Raw genomic sequence first — 19422 nt, 5'->3', positions numbered from 1 at the left:
TGCTCCTGCTGATCCTCCTCACTGACCTGTCCCTTGGTGTGCAGGTGTCTGGTTGAGAAGGGAGACGTGGCCTTTATGGAACACCCCGCAGTCCTGCAGAACACAGACGGTACGTGCTTGCTCTGTCCTTTCTTCCCTTGGAAAAATTTAAGTCTCTCATGGGAAATCGCTCCTAAATTAAGAAATCAAGGAAGTTTACTAAGTCTATCAGACTCAAGTGACTTTGTCCCTAACATTTTTTATTTAGAGAATGAGAAAATTCTTCATGTCTATTTAAACTTCACAGTGTTGCTTATCACACTGGCCTTCAACCCAACTGACAAACACACGGAGGATGCAGTCCATTGGAGCACCTCTGGCTGTCTTGATTTATAGGCGTTCTTGATATATTCTGGATACAAGTTTTTGACAGTTATATGTATTGAAAATGTGTTGTCCATCTCTGAAAAATCTTGCCTTTTTGCTTTCTTAATGATGTCTTTCGATGAAAAGAGATTCTTAATTTCAATGAAGTTCAATTTATCAGTCTTTCCCCTTCTAGTTAGTGCTTTTTCATGCCTCTTTAAGAAATCTTTGTTCTTAACAGGACTGAAAAAGCACTAACTAGAAAGGTGATGAATTTATGAGTTTTTGAATGTTTATCTTCTGTTTTAGTTTAAAAGCTTTATTGCTTTGTTTATCTGTGTGTCTGTGATTCTCTCAGACTCTGGTGGTTGGTCACATCTCCCCAATGAGGGCACCTCGCTGAAAGCCATCAATTGTCCTGGCTTCTCTCTCCCCAGGAAAAAACCAAGAAGACTGGGCTAAGGATCTAAAGCAGAAAGACTTTGAGCTGTTGTGCCTTGATGGCACCAGAAAGCCTGTGACTGAGGCTCAGAACTGCCACCTAGCCACAGTCCCAAATCATGCTGTGGTCTCAAGGGAAGATAATGCAGATTTTGTTCGCAGAATGCTCTTCAACCAGCAGGTATGGGAAACTGAATGCTCAGTTCACTTGCAGACCTGCACAGACATGCCCCAGCCCAGTCTCACACTCTTTCTCCCTGGGTGGTGGCACTTGGTTCTTGTAGCCCTTACTCTGAGGAAAGCGGAAGGCTGGTGGCTGTGTTCACTTCTTGCTCTGGGGCCATCTAGGATATCAAAGTGGGCTGAAAAGCCTCAGACATGCGGGCATCTGAAGTGTCTCACCGAGACTCCCTCAACTCGCTGAGAAGAATCATGGTACCTCTTGGGCTTGTTCTGTCACAGAAATGAGAGAGTTAGCTCAGCGCCCTTCACACTAGGCTGAGTTATATGTGGGAAAAACAGAATGGAGGTTACTCTATCTGGCCTAGGTAGATCCCAATGTGTTTCCTGAACCTGGCAAACTGAACACTTCTAGGCTTCATGAAAGTTATAAAGCCAACATTCAGATAAGTTATGACCTCTACAGGCAGCCAAAAAGGGCTGATCCTATGGAGCAGTCGGCTGTGTAAATCAAATGGTCTTAGGGAAAACCCAGAGCCTCATCTGCCTTTTGCACTAGCACATTTCATTCTTGGAGGTGCACCAATGAGGAATCCATGTCTTAGCATATGCTGCCCACAATATCAGGAAAAGGACAACTGGGGAGAGCTCTTTGTCACAGAACTTTGAAGGGATGGGTCCCATACAGGGTGAGCTGTCACCTTGGTTACAAGGGAAGTGGACAAAAGATGTGAGGGGAGGAGAAGGAAGAAAAGGAAATGGTAGGGTGCTTGGGGCAGATCCAGAGAATAGAAGAGGAAAGGCAATGAGGGCTCCAGGCAGCAGGAAGACATACAAGTGTGACCCAGAAAGTTGCAAACACCTGGGAATGACTGGTAGAATACAGTGCCAAACTTGGAGCTTTTTCTGTTTGGTATTTGCTTAATATACATCATCTTACTAATTAGTGGTATTATCTCTATTTACAAATGAGGTTCAATAAGTTCAGTAAAGAATTTTCCCAAAGTCACATGACGAGGAAAAGCTAGGGCCTTGCTTTTTGCCATTTCGCTATGGTGCCTCCAAAATTGTTGCTGTGCTCCCAATTTCCTAGAGGTTGGAACTGAGCAGTCCAGCAGACTCAGGTCTTTTGGGGCAGAATACACAACCCTGTGCTCCCTGGCATTGCTGGTCACTTGTTGTCTATCTGTCTGACCCAGGAGCTCTTTGGAAGAAATGGGTTTGAATACATGATGTTCCAGTTGTTCAGATCCTCAACCAAGGACCTGCTCTTCAGTGATGACACGGAATGTTTGGCCCATCTTCAGGACAAAACAACTTATCAAAAATACTTACAGCCAGAGTATCTTAGAACTATTGCTAATATGAGACAATGCATACCCTCTGGTGAGTAGAATAAAACACTGAGGAGCAATACCAGGTAAACATGCTAAGCCCTGGACCAGTACTAATAGGAACATAAAGATTCAAATCCTGCAGGAGGATTCAAATTCACCAATGAGGTGACTCAACTAGACGATAGTATAAGACACTAGATGAAAAAAAAAAAAAAAAAAAAAAAAGCCAAATCATTTGAAGGAGACAGAGTGCAAAAGAATTTGAGAACATTTGGAAATTGAATTTTACATATGTATTTCATTCTTTCTTTGCTAAAAAATGAAAACGTATATATGTGAGCACTTGAGATGTAGGGAGAAGGTTGGGAAATGACATGTATGTGCCACTCAGAGGGCTGATTTTTTTTTTCACAGATTTTAAGTAAAATGTAAAAAATAATATTAATAGCAACAAAGTATAGTTAACACTATAATAGGTCTTTTCTAGCTAGAATGGCATAGCTGCCTGAAAAATAAAAAGCTGGAGAAATAGAATTAGAGATTGGATAATCAAATTATTGAGAGTGTACCTGAATTTTTGTTGAATTATCTCATGTGTTGTAGATAACGAGAGCAGGAGGGAAGGACCACACAGGTAGTCGAGACTAGCACTGACATTATGGAGGGGAGATGGAGAATTAGTTTTAAAAAATCTTTATTACCTGTCACTTACTTTTAAAAAAAAGCAGAACTGTGTTGAGTAAGCATAGGCAGTCCCTGAAGGTCTTTCTCTTATGTTGTGCTTCACAGAACTTCTTGATGCCTGCACATTCCATGGACGTTAGAAACTGATCAAAGTGGACAACTACAGAGATGCTCAGAGCCCACAAATACCATGGGGCCACATTCTCACTTGTCTGCATGTGGGTCTTCGTCAACATCAATTATCTTTGTAATTATGTGCTATAACTGATGCAAAACTCAAAATAAATAAAAATTATTGTCTTCTCAGAAAACTTTCTTAAATGGTCTCACATTTTGGTGTTGGGGGGAGGGGAAAACTATTTCTATGTATAAAATTGTGCTTCTGAATTTAGTATCTATTAAACTGTACCTTTTTTAAAGTTCAAATTCCCTCCCTATTCTTTGATTATTTTACCTAAGAGTCAAGTCACTTAAATAGAATCTATGTAATACATCTGTCTGAAGGGAATCTGAGGAGTGACTATAAGTGTGCAAAAAACACCAGTGTGTGTGGTATCAAGGACTTATATAATGAAAACGAAGGATAAAGAATGAGTTTATTTTTAAATATATTTTAACATTTAAATTTTATAATGTCAAGTGGAATCAAAACTCCTGATTCAGATTAATTGAAAAATATTAAAAGGACTGGAAAAATCCAATCCTACTACCCTTTTATGGTCAATTTCCTGGAAATGGGATTTATACTCATTTCTTTTTAGTTTGTTATCAGAGATTTTGTCATATCTATTTTATCATAATTTCAGCTCATGGTAATGCCTCAATGAATGCTGTTGAATGGGAACCTAAGTTATATATTGTTAAATGTCAGATTTATGAGTGTAGACTTCTGCCTGTGAAAGAGTAACCAGCATAGGGCTGGCTCTCTTTCCATTAGCAATAACCAAAACTGGACAAAATATACAAAACAACTGTTTTCAAACATTGGACAATAATAGCACAGGACTATGATCCCTGAAAGAAGGAAAGGAAAAGGGGTGAATAGTATGTTGACCCTACTTTTTGCTTAGAGGAAATTTTCAGATCACAGCACAGAAAGAGGGAACCCAAGAAAGCCCATCACACTGAGTTGAAACAGAGATAGGAGCTTGGGGAAGCCACAGTGATTGGAATTTGTGTACAAAAGAGATCTTATAAGAGTCTCCTTGAGAGTTTGGTGAAATACTAATCTGCATGTTGTAAATGAAATTGAAGACCATCAGGCTGGGCAAAGAACTACTGTGAGAGACCTACATATTGAACAATTCTCAGGGTTTATACACACCTAAAAACCACAGAGATAATTATATTCAGACAATGAACTTTAAAAAGTTTAACAACTTTTAAATTGGTGTTTTGGGATTCTTAGGGTATATTTCCAGTAGTGGAATTACTGGATCAAAAGGCAGTCCCATTTTTAACTTTTTGAGGAAATTCCATATTGTTTAAATGTGCTACAGTTTTTTTTATCCACTCATCTACTGATGGGCACTTAGGCTGTTTCCAGCACTTGGCTGTTGTAAATACTGCTGCTATGAACATAGGGGTGCATCAGTTCTTTTGAACTGGTATTTTGGTATCTCCAAAATATATAAACAACTTATACAACTCAACACCAGAAAGACAAATAATCCAATCTAAAAATGGGCAAAAGACTTGAACAGACACTTATCCAAGGAGGACATACAGATGGCCCATAGACATATGAAAAGATACTCAACATCACTAGCCATCTGAGATATGCAAATTAAAACCATGAGATATCACCTTGCACCTGTCAGAATGACTATATTAATAAATCAACAAACAAGTGCTGGCGAGAATGTAGAGAAAAGGGAACCCCAGTGCACTGTTGATGGGAATGCAGACTGGCACAGCCACTGTGCAAAACAGTATGGAATTTCCTCAAAAAATTAAAAGTAAAAGCGAAAAGGCACAGGGTTTCTTGCTAGCCGGAGAAAAACAGCTGGAGAAAAAGAGCTCTTAAGCAGATAACAATACAACAAGGATGCCGGCCTGTTAAACCAAGCATGCCATTGTCCTGGGACAGCCAACTGACTTGGAGTCTGCACGATCCTTCCCCATGTGGGGAAGGCCACCCTCCCCTCCACACCCCCAACCTTATTAGGGATTTCCAGGCTAAGGGTAGGTAGGATGACAACCATGCCCAGCTTGAAGCAGCTAGAGTAGCTCGAGACCTTCGCCCATTGTCCTTTATAAGATTATAAAGGGTCTTACATCTGAGAGGGGGGTATTGTTATTTTTTAATGTTAAAATAATTATTATTTGCTTTAAAAAAAGAATAATATAGAAAAGGGTGAAAAAAAATTAAATATGGGACTGCCTTTTGACCCAGCAATTCCACTGCTGGGAATATACCCTAAGAATCCCAAAACACCAATTCAAAAGTTGTTAAACTTTTTAAAGTTCGTTGTGTGAATACAATCATCTCTGTGGTTTTTAGGTGTGTTTCTTTTGGTTGGCTTTTCTTCTGATTCTGGGTCACATTTTGTGCTTCTTTGCATATCTGGTAATTTTTGCGTTTGATGCTGGACATTATATATACATTATTGTATATTTAGATTTTGTTGTCTTCCTTTAATGAGAATTGAGGTTTATTTTAGAAGGCAGTTAAGTTACTTATAGATTAGCTTGATTCTACCAAGGCTAGTTTCACTCTGTAAGAGCAGTTATAGAGCAACCCTTAATCCACAGCAATTTTAGACTCACATCCAAGGCATGACCTTCAGTGAAATCCTTAGGTTTTCAGTGTGGTCTCTATTCTGGTTGGCAGGCACATGAATGTTTCCTGGCTCTCTATAAGCCCTAAAAATTGTTTAACATGTAGTTCTCTCGCAGTTATTCTTTGCCCAACAGAAAGAAAGAAGGAACTCCTGCCTTTTGCGACAGCATGAATGGAAGTGGAGAATATTACACTAAGTTAAATAAGCCAGTCAGTAGAAGACAAATACCATATGATCTCACTTATAAAAAGAACCTAATGAACAAAATAAACTAACAGACAAAATCGAACCAGAGGCATAGAAACATGGAACAGACTGACAGTGGCCAGAGTAGGGGAGGTAGGGAGATAATGCTGGAGAGAAGGGGAAGGGACTAGTTAAAGAACATGTATGAATAACCCATGGACATGGACAATGTGTGGAGATTGACTGGGGTGGGGGGACTGGGTGGAGGAGGGCAAAGGGGGTAAATTGGGACAACTGTAATAAAATAACAATTTAAAAAGTTTAACAACTGTTTAAATATGCAAAGGATTTAAACAAAAACATGAACATAACAAAGAAGAAGTGTAAGGTTTAACAAAGAACCAGTGAAAATCTAGAGCTACAAAATTTTTGATTTTCAAGGAATTTGTTCATTTCACCTAAATTACCTATTTTTGCCATAAAACTGTTCAAAATATTTTCTTATGATTCTTTTAATATTTATAGGATGTATAGTGACATCTCTTCTTCCATACTCTATACTGGTAATTTGTGTTTTCTCCTTTTTTCTTAATCAGCCTAGTTGAACTTTTCAAAGAATAAATTTTTGGTTTTATAAATTTTCACTATTGTTTGTCTTTTTTCTATATAATGTTCTGTTCTTAGCCTTATTTCCTTTCTTCTACTTTTCATTTTACTTTTCTTGGATTTTTAAGGTGAAAGCTTAGATCAATTATTTAGAACATTTTTGTTCTCTAATATAAACATTTAAAATGATAAATTTCCTTCTAAGTACTACTGTAGTTGCATTCCACAAATTTTATTATGTTGTACTTTCATTATCATTCAGATAAAATTAAAAAAATAATTTTCCAAAGATTTCTTCTTTTATCTATTTATTATTTAAAAGTTATTTTTAATTTTCAAATATTTAGTGACTTTTCCAGATATGCTTTTTTCGTTGAATTCTAATTTAATTCCTTTGTGGTCAGAGACTATATTCTGTATAACTTCAATTCTTTTAAATTTATTCATTTATTTATTTTTTTATGGCCGGCAGATGGTCTGTCTTAGTGGATGTTCCATGTATACATGAGAAAAACATGTATTCTATAGTTGTAGAGTGTGGTTCTATAATGTATAGTTTTGTATTACAAAAGTAGGTTTACAGTTGTTTGTATGGGAAATAATAAAATAAATAATAAATAATAATATAAGAATAGACTTTATATTTGCATGCTCACAACTGTAAATGTAATTTTGCCAACCTGTATATAGTGTAGCTCTATAAATAGCAATTAGGTCAAGTTGGTTGATATTATTGTTCAAATCCTCTATCTTGACTTATTTTCTGTCTACTTTTTTGCATTTAATTTCTGAGAGGAGAGGACTGGAATATCCAACTAGAAGTATAGTTTTGCTCATTTCTCCAGTTCTATCAGATTTTACTTTATATATTTTGAGACTCTGTGAGGTGTAGACACATTTAGGATGTAAGACTTTCTTGATGAATTGACTTCTTTATCATCATGAGATGCCCTTCATTGTCTCTGGTAATACTTCTTGTCCTTAATTCTACTTTACTGGATATTAATATGACCACTCCACCTTTCTTTTTTATTAATGTGTGCATAGTGTATTTTTATTCTTTTACTTTTAATCCATCTGCTTCTTTATATTAAGGTGGATTTCTTATAAAGAACACATAGTTGGGTATTTTTTCATTGAGTGTTACAATTTCTACCATTTTAAATGTGTTTAGTTCATTTGTATATAATTATTGATATTTGTTTTCTATCTGTCTTTTGTTCCTTGCTCCTGCTTTTTTGCCTTCTACAGGCATACATCAGAGATATTGTGGGTTTGGTTCCAGACCACTGCAATAAAGTGAGTACTGCAATAAAGCAAGTCATAATCTTTTTGCTAGTGGAGGGTCTTGCCTTCAAATTGTAAAAAATACAACATCTGTGAAGGGCAATAAAGCAAAGCACAATAAAACAAGGTATGCCTGTATTAAATTATTTTTAGTATCCTATCTTCTCTTCTCTATTGGCTATTCTTTTACTTTTTAATGTCTTCAAGATTTGCAATATATATATTTAGCTTAAAATCACTGTCAAATAATATTATATCACTTTGTGTATAATGTAAGATCCTATAATAGCACAGTTCTACTTCCCCAGTGATGCGTGGATAAGAAACAGATTTTTAAAGTAAAAAAAAAATGGGAGAGGGGCTCGCATTTGTATCATTTGTCAGTTTCATGGAGTAAGTACTCTTGCCATGGATGATTTCAAGCTACCAAAGTGACATCGAAGAAAGCAGAGTTGGAAAGAGATACACACGATCAGCGTTTACAAGCCAACACAAACTGACTGCACTATCCACTGATTTCCCTCTTTTACCTTTTGTGCTCTTATTATCATACATTTTATTTCTACATGTTCGAAACTCCACAATACACTTTTATTCTTCTTACATCCAGTAAATAATTATCTTTTAAGGAAATTTAAAAGTGAAAAAGAAAAATCTTTACCCACCTCTTTACTGTTTCTGGCTCTCTTCGTACCTTTGTGTAGGTTACATATTTTTGATGTTTTGTGGGCATGGTTTTCTGGCATGCTTTCATTGTCTGTAATTTCTCTCCTTATTTAATTTTTTCTTGTAATAACTTTGTATGGCATTTGACCATCGTATTTTCTGTTGCTCAATTTTAGGCAAAATTTGCTTTCCTGAACTTTTAGAATAAGGCTACTTTTAGGGAATGTTTTCTGACTTCACAGAGCACCTCTTCTATTGTTTTTTGCATTATTCAAGAACATAGTAACTTGCCTTCTTGGGTTTCTTGATTTTATTTCCTTGTCCACTTTGGTCTACAACTTCTTTTTACTTCATCTTCATTGTCCCTTTCCTTCACAATGTTGATTTACTTCTAAATACTGTCTCTTGCTCTAGATTACTCCAGATCCTTTAGTACTTCTTGGGAAAGTTATTTTCACAGCTAGTTTTAGGTCATCTCCCTGCAGTCTGTTCCCAGAAAGCCACAGGCATGATTATCCTTTATGCTGGAGGTCCTAGGGAAACTATCTCCTGGAGTTTCACCTACTGCAAAGCCCTCAGGCTCCATTGGCCAAAGCCTCAGAGATTGTTGACTCTGATGGGCTTGAGTTTCTGCCACCGCTTTCTCCTTCAAGGAGAAGCAAACTTGAAGTCTTGAGTGGCATAGAACTGAGGGAGGAACCTGAAGACTCTAGTCCAACAGGGACCTTTCACTGACTGGTACTAGGGAAGAGCTTTCAAGTACCCTACCTCTACTTCCTTTCAATTCTAAGAACTTGGAAAGAAGACTAGAGCAGATATTTAATGTTCAGCATTTCAACATATTTGAGGTACTAATGGGACCCCTTTTGAGGATTAATAAAGGCCTGGGGCTCTCACCCTAGTAACACACATACACATATGACTTGGTGTACAATTTTTGTGTATTCATAGCTGCAGTCCAGTGATTCTCTGCAGCCTTACACCACCTGCCTCTGGGCTGCAAGCATGGAGATAGAGGCTAGTTAACCTGTTTTTAGGCAGATGATATTCTATGGGGACAACTGTTGTTAAATTACACGTGTAGACAACTTGCATATATTTATGTAAAAGGCCTATCTGTGGGAACATTTAGAATAAGTAAAATGGTAAGATAATTCAACTGGAGAAACTAATAGTTGACACCAATTGTCTACAAATCTGTATAGGTCACAGGTTTACTTTGGAATAGCTGAGAAACCAGGTGGAATTTGCTCTTCTCTTCCAGTAGAGAGCAAGGACATTAAACAATGGTGTTTGCTCTGGGGGCAATACAGTGATCAGTGATCTGTTTGTTTTGCCCCTATGAGCACTAGACTCTGCTCAGCTTAACCAGCAGCTATTCACAGGCCCACCTGATGATCTTGGGTCTTGGCTTCTCTTGGTGAAAGAGTAACGGGTAGTGAAATTCCTAAATAATCTTGGGATAAAATAGGAATGACACCTTTCAAGAAAGTGTGTCACAAGATGGTAGTGATAGCTGAAGACACTGAAACCAAAGTCCTATGTACTAGCTTTGCTTGTTCTGCTGGGCACTTTCCCAGCTATGTTCTAGCTTTCCCTCTGGCTGGGCCCCAGTTTTTCTCTATGTGAAATGAGATCATTATACTAGGTATGGCCTGTTTCATTTTGCCTGGAATCAACACTGCAATGGACCCTAAACTGTATCCCTGACCCTGACCTCTAACCCCTTTCCCATCTTTGCCAAACCTATCCAAGTGTTCTGCAAACAATGTGCCAGAATAGAGTGGCTTTTCCTGTATGTCTACCTTTGATCAGGACTTTTGTTCCTTTACACATGAGTTTCCAGAGTCTACTCAGATCCAGGGTCAGTGGCCTCTGAAGCTACTGGCCTAGAGGTCAGGTATGATTGGATTAGGTTGAACATTATACTAATGAGGAAGGAGTTTTCTTAGGAGGTTCTTTTGCTTGCAGAATGGATATCGCTGGCTTTCAAAATGAAGACAAAGGGCTTCTAGTGTCTCCTGGTGCATTATAGAATGACTGAGTTGAAGAAAAGGAGACCAGAGTTTTGTAATTTTGAGAGATACTGACCATCTCTGTTCAGTTATTTCTCATTTTGCACATGATCCTGCTATCTGCCCTTCTGAGTACTGTGTGTCTGTGGAGACCGATAAAAGCTTTCCCTTCCATATTCTTCTTATCTTTCTTGACCTTTCTCACTTCTCTTCCCCTTTTCATTCTTTTCTTCAGTTAAGAAATAGGTACTCACTTTCTACCCTTTCCTTTCCTCACCATGGCCGTGGGCAGTGGAAGTTCAGATACTGCGACCAAGGGGGCAGCTGGAAGATTGGGAAATTGATTATGTACAGGGGAAGTGAGAAAAGAGCTTAAGATATTGAGAATATTGGGATCCATATTTCTCACTGTCAGAGAAGGGAGTTGCAGATATGGGGAGGAAAAGACTGGAAGATATGCTGTGGTCTTCAACTGAAACTGGAGGAATCAGTGTGAATGCAGGGTTGGAGAGAGAGGGAGAAAGAAAAAGATATAGAACTGTGTCATAGATATTTATTGACTTATTTATCTATGTATAGTTCTGTCTATTGAAAGATGCTAGTATCAACTTTTCTCCAGTAGTAGTTATAACACCTAGCACTCAGAATTTGGTTCCAAATACCATTCTATATTAAAAAAATAAAATAAAACATTTTTTTAGAGAAGTGAGATTCCAGGAACAGGGATTCTAGAGTTGGTGGGAGGTGGAGTAAAAGATAGGCCTGAATGTTTTATTCTGCCAGAAAGTAAAGTATTTATGAAATAATGGGGCTTGTAAAAATGCAGAGAAAGCTTGACTGCCCACCTTGTGGCCAAATTCATGATAATCTGAGCATAAAAATAAAGGAGGAAGATTCTGGGAGGATGGTAGAGTGCCAGGATTCTGTCTCCCTACTCAGACAACAATTGCACTGGTGGAATCTGTAATGTATTTTGGGACTCTGAAGTCTATTGGATGCTTCCAACCTCTGGGGGAAAGCTCAGAAGATAAGTTGCCATTAATTTCAATCAATTTCAGTTCTTAGCATGGCAGTGACCACAAATTCTGTCAGGCAACTGTGCATATGTTCCAGGAGCACCTTGCACACAGCTTGTAGGAGATAGATGGGCAATAAGAATCCTGTTATGCAAATATCACAGATCTGTGTTATGGTCACTGATTGCTGCTTTTGAACAGGGAGGTTCCAATACAGAGGAAGGAAACCACTGTTACAATTCCCCTCTGCCTCCAGCTGAAGTGACTTCCAGAGGATTTAAAGGGCTGACATTTCCTATATCTCATTATTTTTCTCTCTCCTTTTTGAGAACCAGACATTAACATGAGGATATTAGAAGACAACCACATATTTAGGGGAAGTTATAAAGTTATTGTACATACCCAGGAAAAGCAGCAGGATCAAAAAGACCTGAAAAGACTGTAAGTTTACACCTCAGGCTGATCCTCAGCACAGAGACAGCCTGTGGCAATAAAATAACAAAGCAAAAACAAACTGCCTATTCTTAGGATGAGGGAGAATCTGATTTCCACAGTTACTACATTATTTGATTCAAATGTCCAGTTTTTAACAACAACAAAAAATCACAAGGCATACAAAGAAATAGGGAAGTATGGCCTATTTAAAGGAAAATAAATAAATAAACCAACAGAAACTGTCCCTGAAAATAAAACCCTGATGATTGATCTACCACAGGGGTCCCCAAATCCTGGGCCACAGACCAATACGGGTCCATGGCCTGTTAGGAACCAGGCTGCACAGAGGAGATGAGGGGCTGGTGAGCAAGCAGAGCTTCAACTGTGTTTACAGCCACTCCCCATCGCTTGCATTACCACCTGAGTTCCACCTCCTGTTGGATCATCAGGGGCATTAGATTCTCATAGGAGCCCTACTGTGAACTGCACATGCGAGGGATCAAGGTTGCCCACTCCTTATGAGAATCGAATGCCTGATGATCAGACACAGAGCTGAGGCGGTGATGCTAGTGCTGGGGAGCGGCTGCAAATACAGATTATCACTGGCAGGGAGGTGTGACTGCACAGAGACCATAATAAATCACTGCTTGCAGGCTCATATCAAAACCCTGTGGTGAGTGGCAAGTGACAATCAAGCTGCATCTGGTGGCAGGCTTAAGTCAGAATCCGACACTTATTTTAGTCCACACATGGCCCACCCATTATTTTATTTACTACATCCACCCGCTCCTCTTTCCCGCACTGTGCCCTTGTCTCAGTCACAGTTTTGGTGAACCCACAGCTAACCCTAGCCAAAATGAGTAAACGTTGTTGGAGAGCTTCTCTGAAAAGGGGGAAAGACCCAATGATGAGACATCAGAAAACCACAACTGCCAACAAAAAGAAAGCTGCATTTAAAAGAAAATATCAGGAGTATACTTAAATTACAGGTGCATTACAACATATAATTCACATTCTCCAAGCCTGCTTTGCATAATATGTGGTGAGCAGATATCCAACGAAGCCACAAAACCTTCAAAACTGCTTCGCCACATGGAGGCCAAGCACCCTGCATTAAAAGACAAACCTTTGGAGTTTTTCAAAAGAAAAAATGTGAACGCGAAGAACAGAAGCAATTATTAAAGGCTAGCATTTCACCAAATGTGTTTGCACGGGAAGCATCATTCTTAGTGACTATTCGCATTGCTAAAGCTAAGAAGCCCTTTCCTATTGGTGAAGAGTTGATTCTGCCTGCTGCTAAGGACATTTGTCGTGAACTTTTAGGAGAGGCTGAGGTTCAAAAGGTGGCACGTTGTGTGTCACTGTCTCCCATCACCCCCAGATGGGACCATCTCATCTAGTTGTAGGAAAACAAGCTCAAGGCTCCCACTGATTCTGCATTATGGTGAGTTGTATGATTACTTCATTATATATTACAATGTAATAATAATAGAAATAAAGTGCACAATAAATGTAATGTGCTTGAATCATCCTGAAACCATCCCCCACCCCACCCCAGTCCATGGAAAAATTATCTTCCATGAAACTGGTCACTGGTGCCAAAAAGGTTGAGGACCGGTGACCTACCAGACAAAGACTTTAAAACACTATCTTATAAAGGCTCAAAACACTAAAAGAAGATGTGAAGGAAGTCAGAATCTGATGTGTAGAAAAATGAGAATAGCAATAAAGAGACGAAAGCCTAAAAAAGAAAACCAAAAGAAATTCTGAGGCTAAAAAGTATAATTGAAATGAAAATTCACTAGAGGAATTCAAAAACATATCTAAACATTCAGTGATCTGAAAGACAGGACAAGTTAAATTATTGAGTGTGAGAAACAGGAATTTTAAAAGATGGAATAAAAGTGAACAGAGCCTAAGGGATCTGTGGGACACCATAACATGGAACAACATGCATTGTGGGAGTCCCAGGAGGAGAAGTGAAAGGAACAGGAGGATATTTGAAGAAAATATGGCTAAAAGGTCCCCAAATTTGATGAAAGAGATGAATATAAATAACCAGGAAATTCAACAAACACCAGGTAGGATGAACTAAGGGACATACACTGAGACATTAGAAGCAAACTGCCAAAGGCCCAAGACTAAAAGAGAATCTTAAATGCAACAAGACAGATGCTACTTAACACATACAAGGGACTTCCAATAAGATTATAAATAGATGCCCCTTCAGAAACTTTGGGGACCAGAAGGCAGTGGGTGATATATTTAAAGTGCTAAAGAAAAAAAAAAGTCACAAGAATTCTATATCGGGCAAAATTGTTCTTCAAAAGTGAGGGAGAAATTAAGACATTCCCAGATGAAATCTGAGGGAGTTTGTTACCACTCGACCTGCCCTTCAAGAAATGCAAAAGGGGGTCCTGCAGGTTGAAATCAAAGCACACTAGACAATACTGTGAATCCTTATGCAGAAATAAAGTTTATAGTGAAGAAAAATACATGGGCAATTATAAAATCTAGTGTTATTAAAACTTCACACTTTTTTCTACACATATAAGAGGCTAATGAATTAAAATAATTTTTAGTTTATGTTTTTAATATACTGTGTATAAAGATGAAACTTTGTGATATCAACAACTGAAAGGGGTGGGGAAAGGAGTTTTAAAGGAGCAGCCTTTTTGTATGTTATTAAAGTAAAGATTCAAATTAGAGTATTATAACTTTAGGATGTTAAATAGGATGGTAACCACCGGAAAATAACTATAGAATATACACAAAAGGAAATAAAAATGGAATTTAAAGTTTTCACTAGAAAAAAAATCAATTAAACACAAAAGAAGACAGTAATGCAGGTGAAGAGGATCAAAAAAGCTACATGACATATAGAAAGTAAATAGTACGATGACAGAAGTAAGTCTCTCCTTATCAGTAATTACGTAATTTTTATTTTTTTAAATCGATGCAACATTGGTTAATCACATTATATAACTTTCAGGTACACATTATAATTTTATATCTGTATACATTATCATGTGCTCACCACCAAAATCTAGTTTCTATTCCTTTTACTCATTTCATCCTCCCCTCACTGTCCCCCCATAACTATCAATCTTGTCTGTATCCATGAGTTTGTTTTTGTTTTGCTTGTTCATTTCTTTTTTGTTTTGTATTCCACATGAGTGAAACCATGTTTTGTTTTTTTCCATCTGACTTATTTCACTTACCATAATACCCTCTATATCCATCCATGTTGTTGCAAATGGCAATATTCCATCTTTTTCATGGCTGGGTAGAATGCCATTGTGCATTTATGTGTATACATAAACACACATAAACACATATACCACATCTATATCCATTCATCCATCAATGGACACTTAGGTTTTTTCCATTTCTTGGTTATTGTAAATAACTACAAAGAGCATAGGGGTACACATATCTTTTTGAATTAGTATTTTCATATTCTTTTAATAAATACTCAGAAGAGGAATTGCTGGTAGTTCTATTCTTTTTTTTAAATTTCAATACTCAGCCAAGGATACATTTATTGATTTAAGAGAGATGAGAGAGAGAGAGAGAGAGAGAGAGAGAGAACCACCAATGGAAAGAGAAACATCAACTGGTTGCCTCCTGTATATGCCCCAACTGGGAACAGAACCCGAAACTTAGGTATGTGCTCTGACCGGGAATCAAACCTGCAAACTTTCAGTGTACAGGACAACATTTCAATCAACAGAGCCACACTGGCCAGGGCATAGTAGTTCTTTTCTTAATTTTTTGAGAAATCTCCACACTGTTTTCCATAGCGGCTTTATCAATTTTCAATCTAATAGTACACAAAGCTTCCCTTTTCTTCACATCCTCACCAATACTTGTTATTTCTTGTCTTTCTGATACTAGCCATTTTAATAGGTGTGATGTGATATCTCACTGTAGTTTTTGATCTGCATTTCTTTAATAATTAGTGATGTTGATCAAGCTTGTCTCTAAGATCAGGAATAAGGCAAGGATGCTCACTTTTACCATTTTTTGTTCAAAAATAGTACTGAAAGTTCGATTCAGTGAGATTAGGCAAGAAATAAAAATAAAGACATCCAAACTGGAAAATAAAGTAAAATTATCTCTGCTGGTAGATGATATGATCTTATATGTAGAGAACCCTATTGATTTTACAAAAAAAGAAAAAAATTTAGAACTAATTAACAAATTCAGCCAAGTAGCAGGATCCCAAATCAACACACAAAAATCAGTTATTTTTCTATATACTAACAATGAAGATCCACAAAGAAATTTAAGAAAACAGTTCCACTATCAAAAAAGATTCTTAGGAATTATCTTAGCCAAAAAAGTGAAAGACTCTAAAACATCTCTGAAAGAAATTAAAGAAGACAAAAATAAATGTAAATACACTCCATGTTTGTAGACTAGAAAACTTAATATTGTCATGATATGATATCAGAACTACCCAAAGCAATCTACAGATTGAATGCAATGACTCAAAATCCCAATGACTTTTTTTTTTTGCAGCAACAGAATAAAACATTTTAGAAGTTATATGGAATCTCAAGTGATTCTGAATAGCCAAAACACTCTTGAAAAAGAACAAAGTTGGAGGACTCACACTTCCTAAATTCAAAACTTATGTAACTCATAACGTTATAGCTATCAAAAGAGTATGGTACTGTTTCCACCATGACACAGTCCTTTAACCATTTGTTCCATGTGGGGACTAATAAGCAATAGTTCTGCTCTGCATTTGGTGTTAAAAAAGAAACTCTTCCTCACAAGTAATAAATTTATAGCAAGAGAATGTTTAAAAAAAAAAGAGTATGGTACTGACATAAAGACAAACACATAGATGAATAGAATAGAGTAGCATGGAATAGAAAAGCCAAGACATAAATAGTCACATAAATGGTCAAATTATTTTCCACAGTGGGCCAATGACATTTAGTGGGAGAAAGAACAGTCTTTTCAAAAAATTATGTTGGAAAAGTGAAATAAAAGCATGCAAAAGAATAAAGTTGGAACCTCTCCATTACCATATATAAAAATTAACTCAAAATAATTTAAAGACCTAAACTTAAGACCTAAAAGTATGAAACTCTTAGGAGAAAATATAGAGCAGAAGCTTCATGACTTTGGATTTGGTAATGATTTCTTAGATATGACATCAAGGCACAGGCAACAAAGGCAAAAATAAAAAACATTGACTTTATGAAAACTGGAAGTTTTGTTCATCAAAAGACACCATGAATAGAGTAAAAAGGCAACCTACAGTATGGGAGAAAATATTTGAAAATCGGATAACTGATAATGGAGTAATACCCAAATACATAGAGAACTCCTAAAACGCCACAACAAAAACAAACAAACAGCCAATTCAAAAATGGGTGAAGGCCTTGAATAAACCTTTCTTCAAAAAAATTATAAGAATGGCAAATAAGCATATGAAAAGATGCTCAAGATCACTGAGCATTAGGAAAATATAAATCAAATCTATAATGAGAAACCTATTAGCATATCTACTATCAAAAAATCAGAAAGTAATGTGTTGAGGATGTGGATAAATTAGAACTCTGTGCACTGTTGGTGGGAATATAGAATAGTATAGCCATTGTGGAAAACAACATGGAGTTTCCTAAATAATTAAATATAGAATTACCATATGACCCAGAAATTCTACTTCTGAGTAGATACCCAAAAGAATAGAGAGCAGGGTCTTAAGAGATATTTATAATACTTCATATTTATGGAAGTATTATTCACAATAGTTAAAATGTGGAAGCAACCCAAATGCCCATTGATAAATGAACAGATAATCAAAAATATAATATATACATACAATGGAATATTATTCGGCCTTATACAGCAAGGAAATTATTGACATATACTACAACATGAATGAACCTTGAGGACATTATGGTAAATGAAATAAGCCAATCACAAAATGTCTAATATTGTATGATTCCACTTAAGTGAGGTACTTGAAGTAGTCAAAATCATAAAGACAGAAACTGGAGTTGCTACAGGCTGGGAGCCAGGGGAAATGAGGAGTTATTGTTTACTGGGCCTAGAGTTTCAGTTTTGCAAGATGAAAAGAGTTCTGGAGATGAATGGTAATGATAGGTGAAATAATATGTTTGTTATTTCAGAAAAAAAGTGGAAGTGGAAGAATAGGGAAATAAGATTGACAAAATATTGACAGTTGTTGAAGCTGGGTAAGTTGTGAATGTTTATTACATCATTTTCTCTACTCCTATGTATGTTTAAATTTTTTCATATATACATAAAAGAAGAAGGAGGAAGATGAGAATAACCCGAAAAAGAACCTTAAACCATAGGTAGTCAAGAGTTTAATTCACTTCTTAATGTGGAAGAATTGGAAAGATAAGAACTAGACTATATACCAACTGTAGTGGATATATGTCTACAAATCCTTAAGTGTTTAGTGGACTGCATATAATTTTCATTTCATACTAGTCGTTCAGTATCAAGTTATAGAAAGCATTTAGGTAATATTATTGATAATTAACACCTGAGTTGGTTATAGATCTTGGTGTTCAGAGTTGGGCAGATGAAATAAGAAAAGTCAAATACATTCTATTCTAACCTTGCTGTGCTACAACTTACACAAGCAACCAAATGTCTATTTCAGGGCTTTTCCATTCCATATAAACTTTAGAATTATATCCTCAATCACACCAAAAAAATATAAAACATTTACTGGGAGTTAGATTGGGAGTGCATTGAATCTATACATTAACTTGGGGAGAATTGACATCTATATAATATTGCATCTCCACTCCATGTTTTGTGTATAAGTTAAAGTTCCTTTAATTTGGGGGGTAACTTAAAGTTCCTTCAGTTTTTCTCAGTTATATTTTATAGTTTGATATATAGAAATTTTAGACATTTTTGATAAACTAATACCTAAGCATTTGTTATTTTATACTAGTTTAAATAGCATTTTCATGGCCTTTTTCATTTTGTATATAGAAATACAATAGCTCTTTGTATATTTACTTTGTAGCCAGCCTACTAATGCCTTACATTTATCTTTCTAACGTTTAACCATGTCCTTGAAATTTTACACATATACAATCATATATCATCTGTGAAAATGACAGTCTTATTTTTTTCCTTTCCAACCCTTTTATATATTACACATTTTTCTTCCGTGCTTGGAATGGCAAGGACTGCAAGTAAAAATGTTATCTAGAAATAATAGTAGACCTTTTGATCTTTTTCATGATCTCAAAGGGGAAGTTTTTATTCACCATTCCACCACTAAGTATGATTTCTTTTGTGCACAAAACATTTCTTTGATATATTTATATATATATATGTACACACACACATATACATGCTCTATCAGATTAAGCAAGTTTCCTAGGACAAGTTTGCCAAGAGGTTTTAAAATAAATGGATGTTGAATTTTACC

At 36.6% G+C, this 19422-nt stretch overlaps 1 protein-coding gene across 1 annotated transcript in view; it reads left to right on the top strand.

Annotated features, from left to right (window-relative positions):
- LOC150005094 (inhibitor of carbonic anhydrase-like) overlaps nt 1-3413 on the top strand; it is a 34760-nt gene extending 31347 nt beyond the window's left edge. Inside the window, exons 14-17 of the mRNA XM_090284325.1 lie at nt 45-109; nt 783-967; nt 2166-2352; nt 3093-3413. Of these exons, the coding sequence (XP_090140451.1) occupies nt 45-109; nt 783-967; nt 2166-2352; nt 3093-3127 (472 nt within the window). The 3' untranslated portion in view covers nt 3128-3413. The remainder of the gene's footprint in view (nt 1-44; nt 110-782; nt 968-2165; nt 2353-3092) is intronic.
- The last annotated feature ends 16009 nt before the right edge of the window (nt 3414-19422 follow it).

This window comes from Furipterus horrens, unplaced genomic scaffold (genome assembly GCF_987537825.1).
Source record: "Furipterus horrens unplaced genomic scaffold, mFurHor1.1.pri manual_scaffold_7, whole genome shotgun sequence".
NCBI classification, from domain to species: Eukaryota; Metazoa; Chordata; class Mammalia; order Chiroptera; family Furipteridae; genus Furipterus; species Furipterus horrens.
Note: the sequence above shows the minus strand (reverse complement) of the source record. Positions and strands in the feature narration are given on the sequence as shown.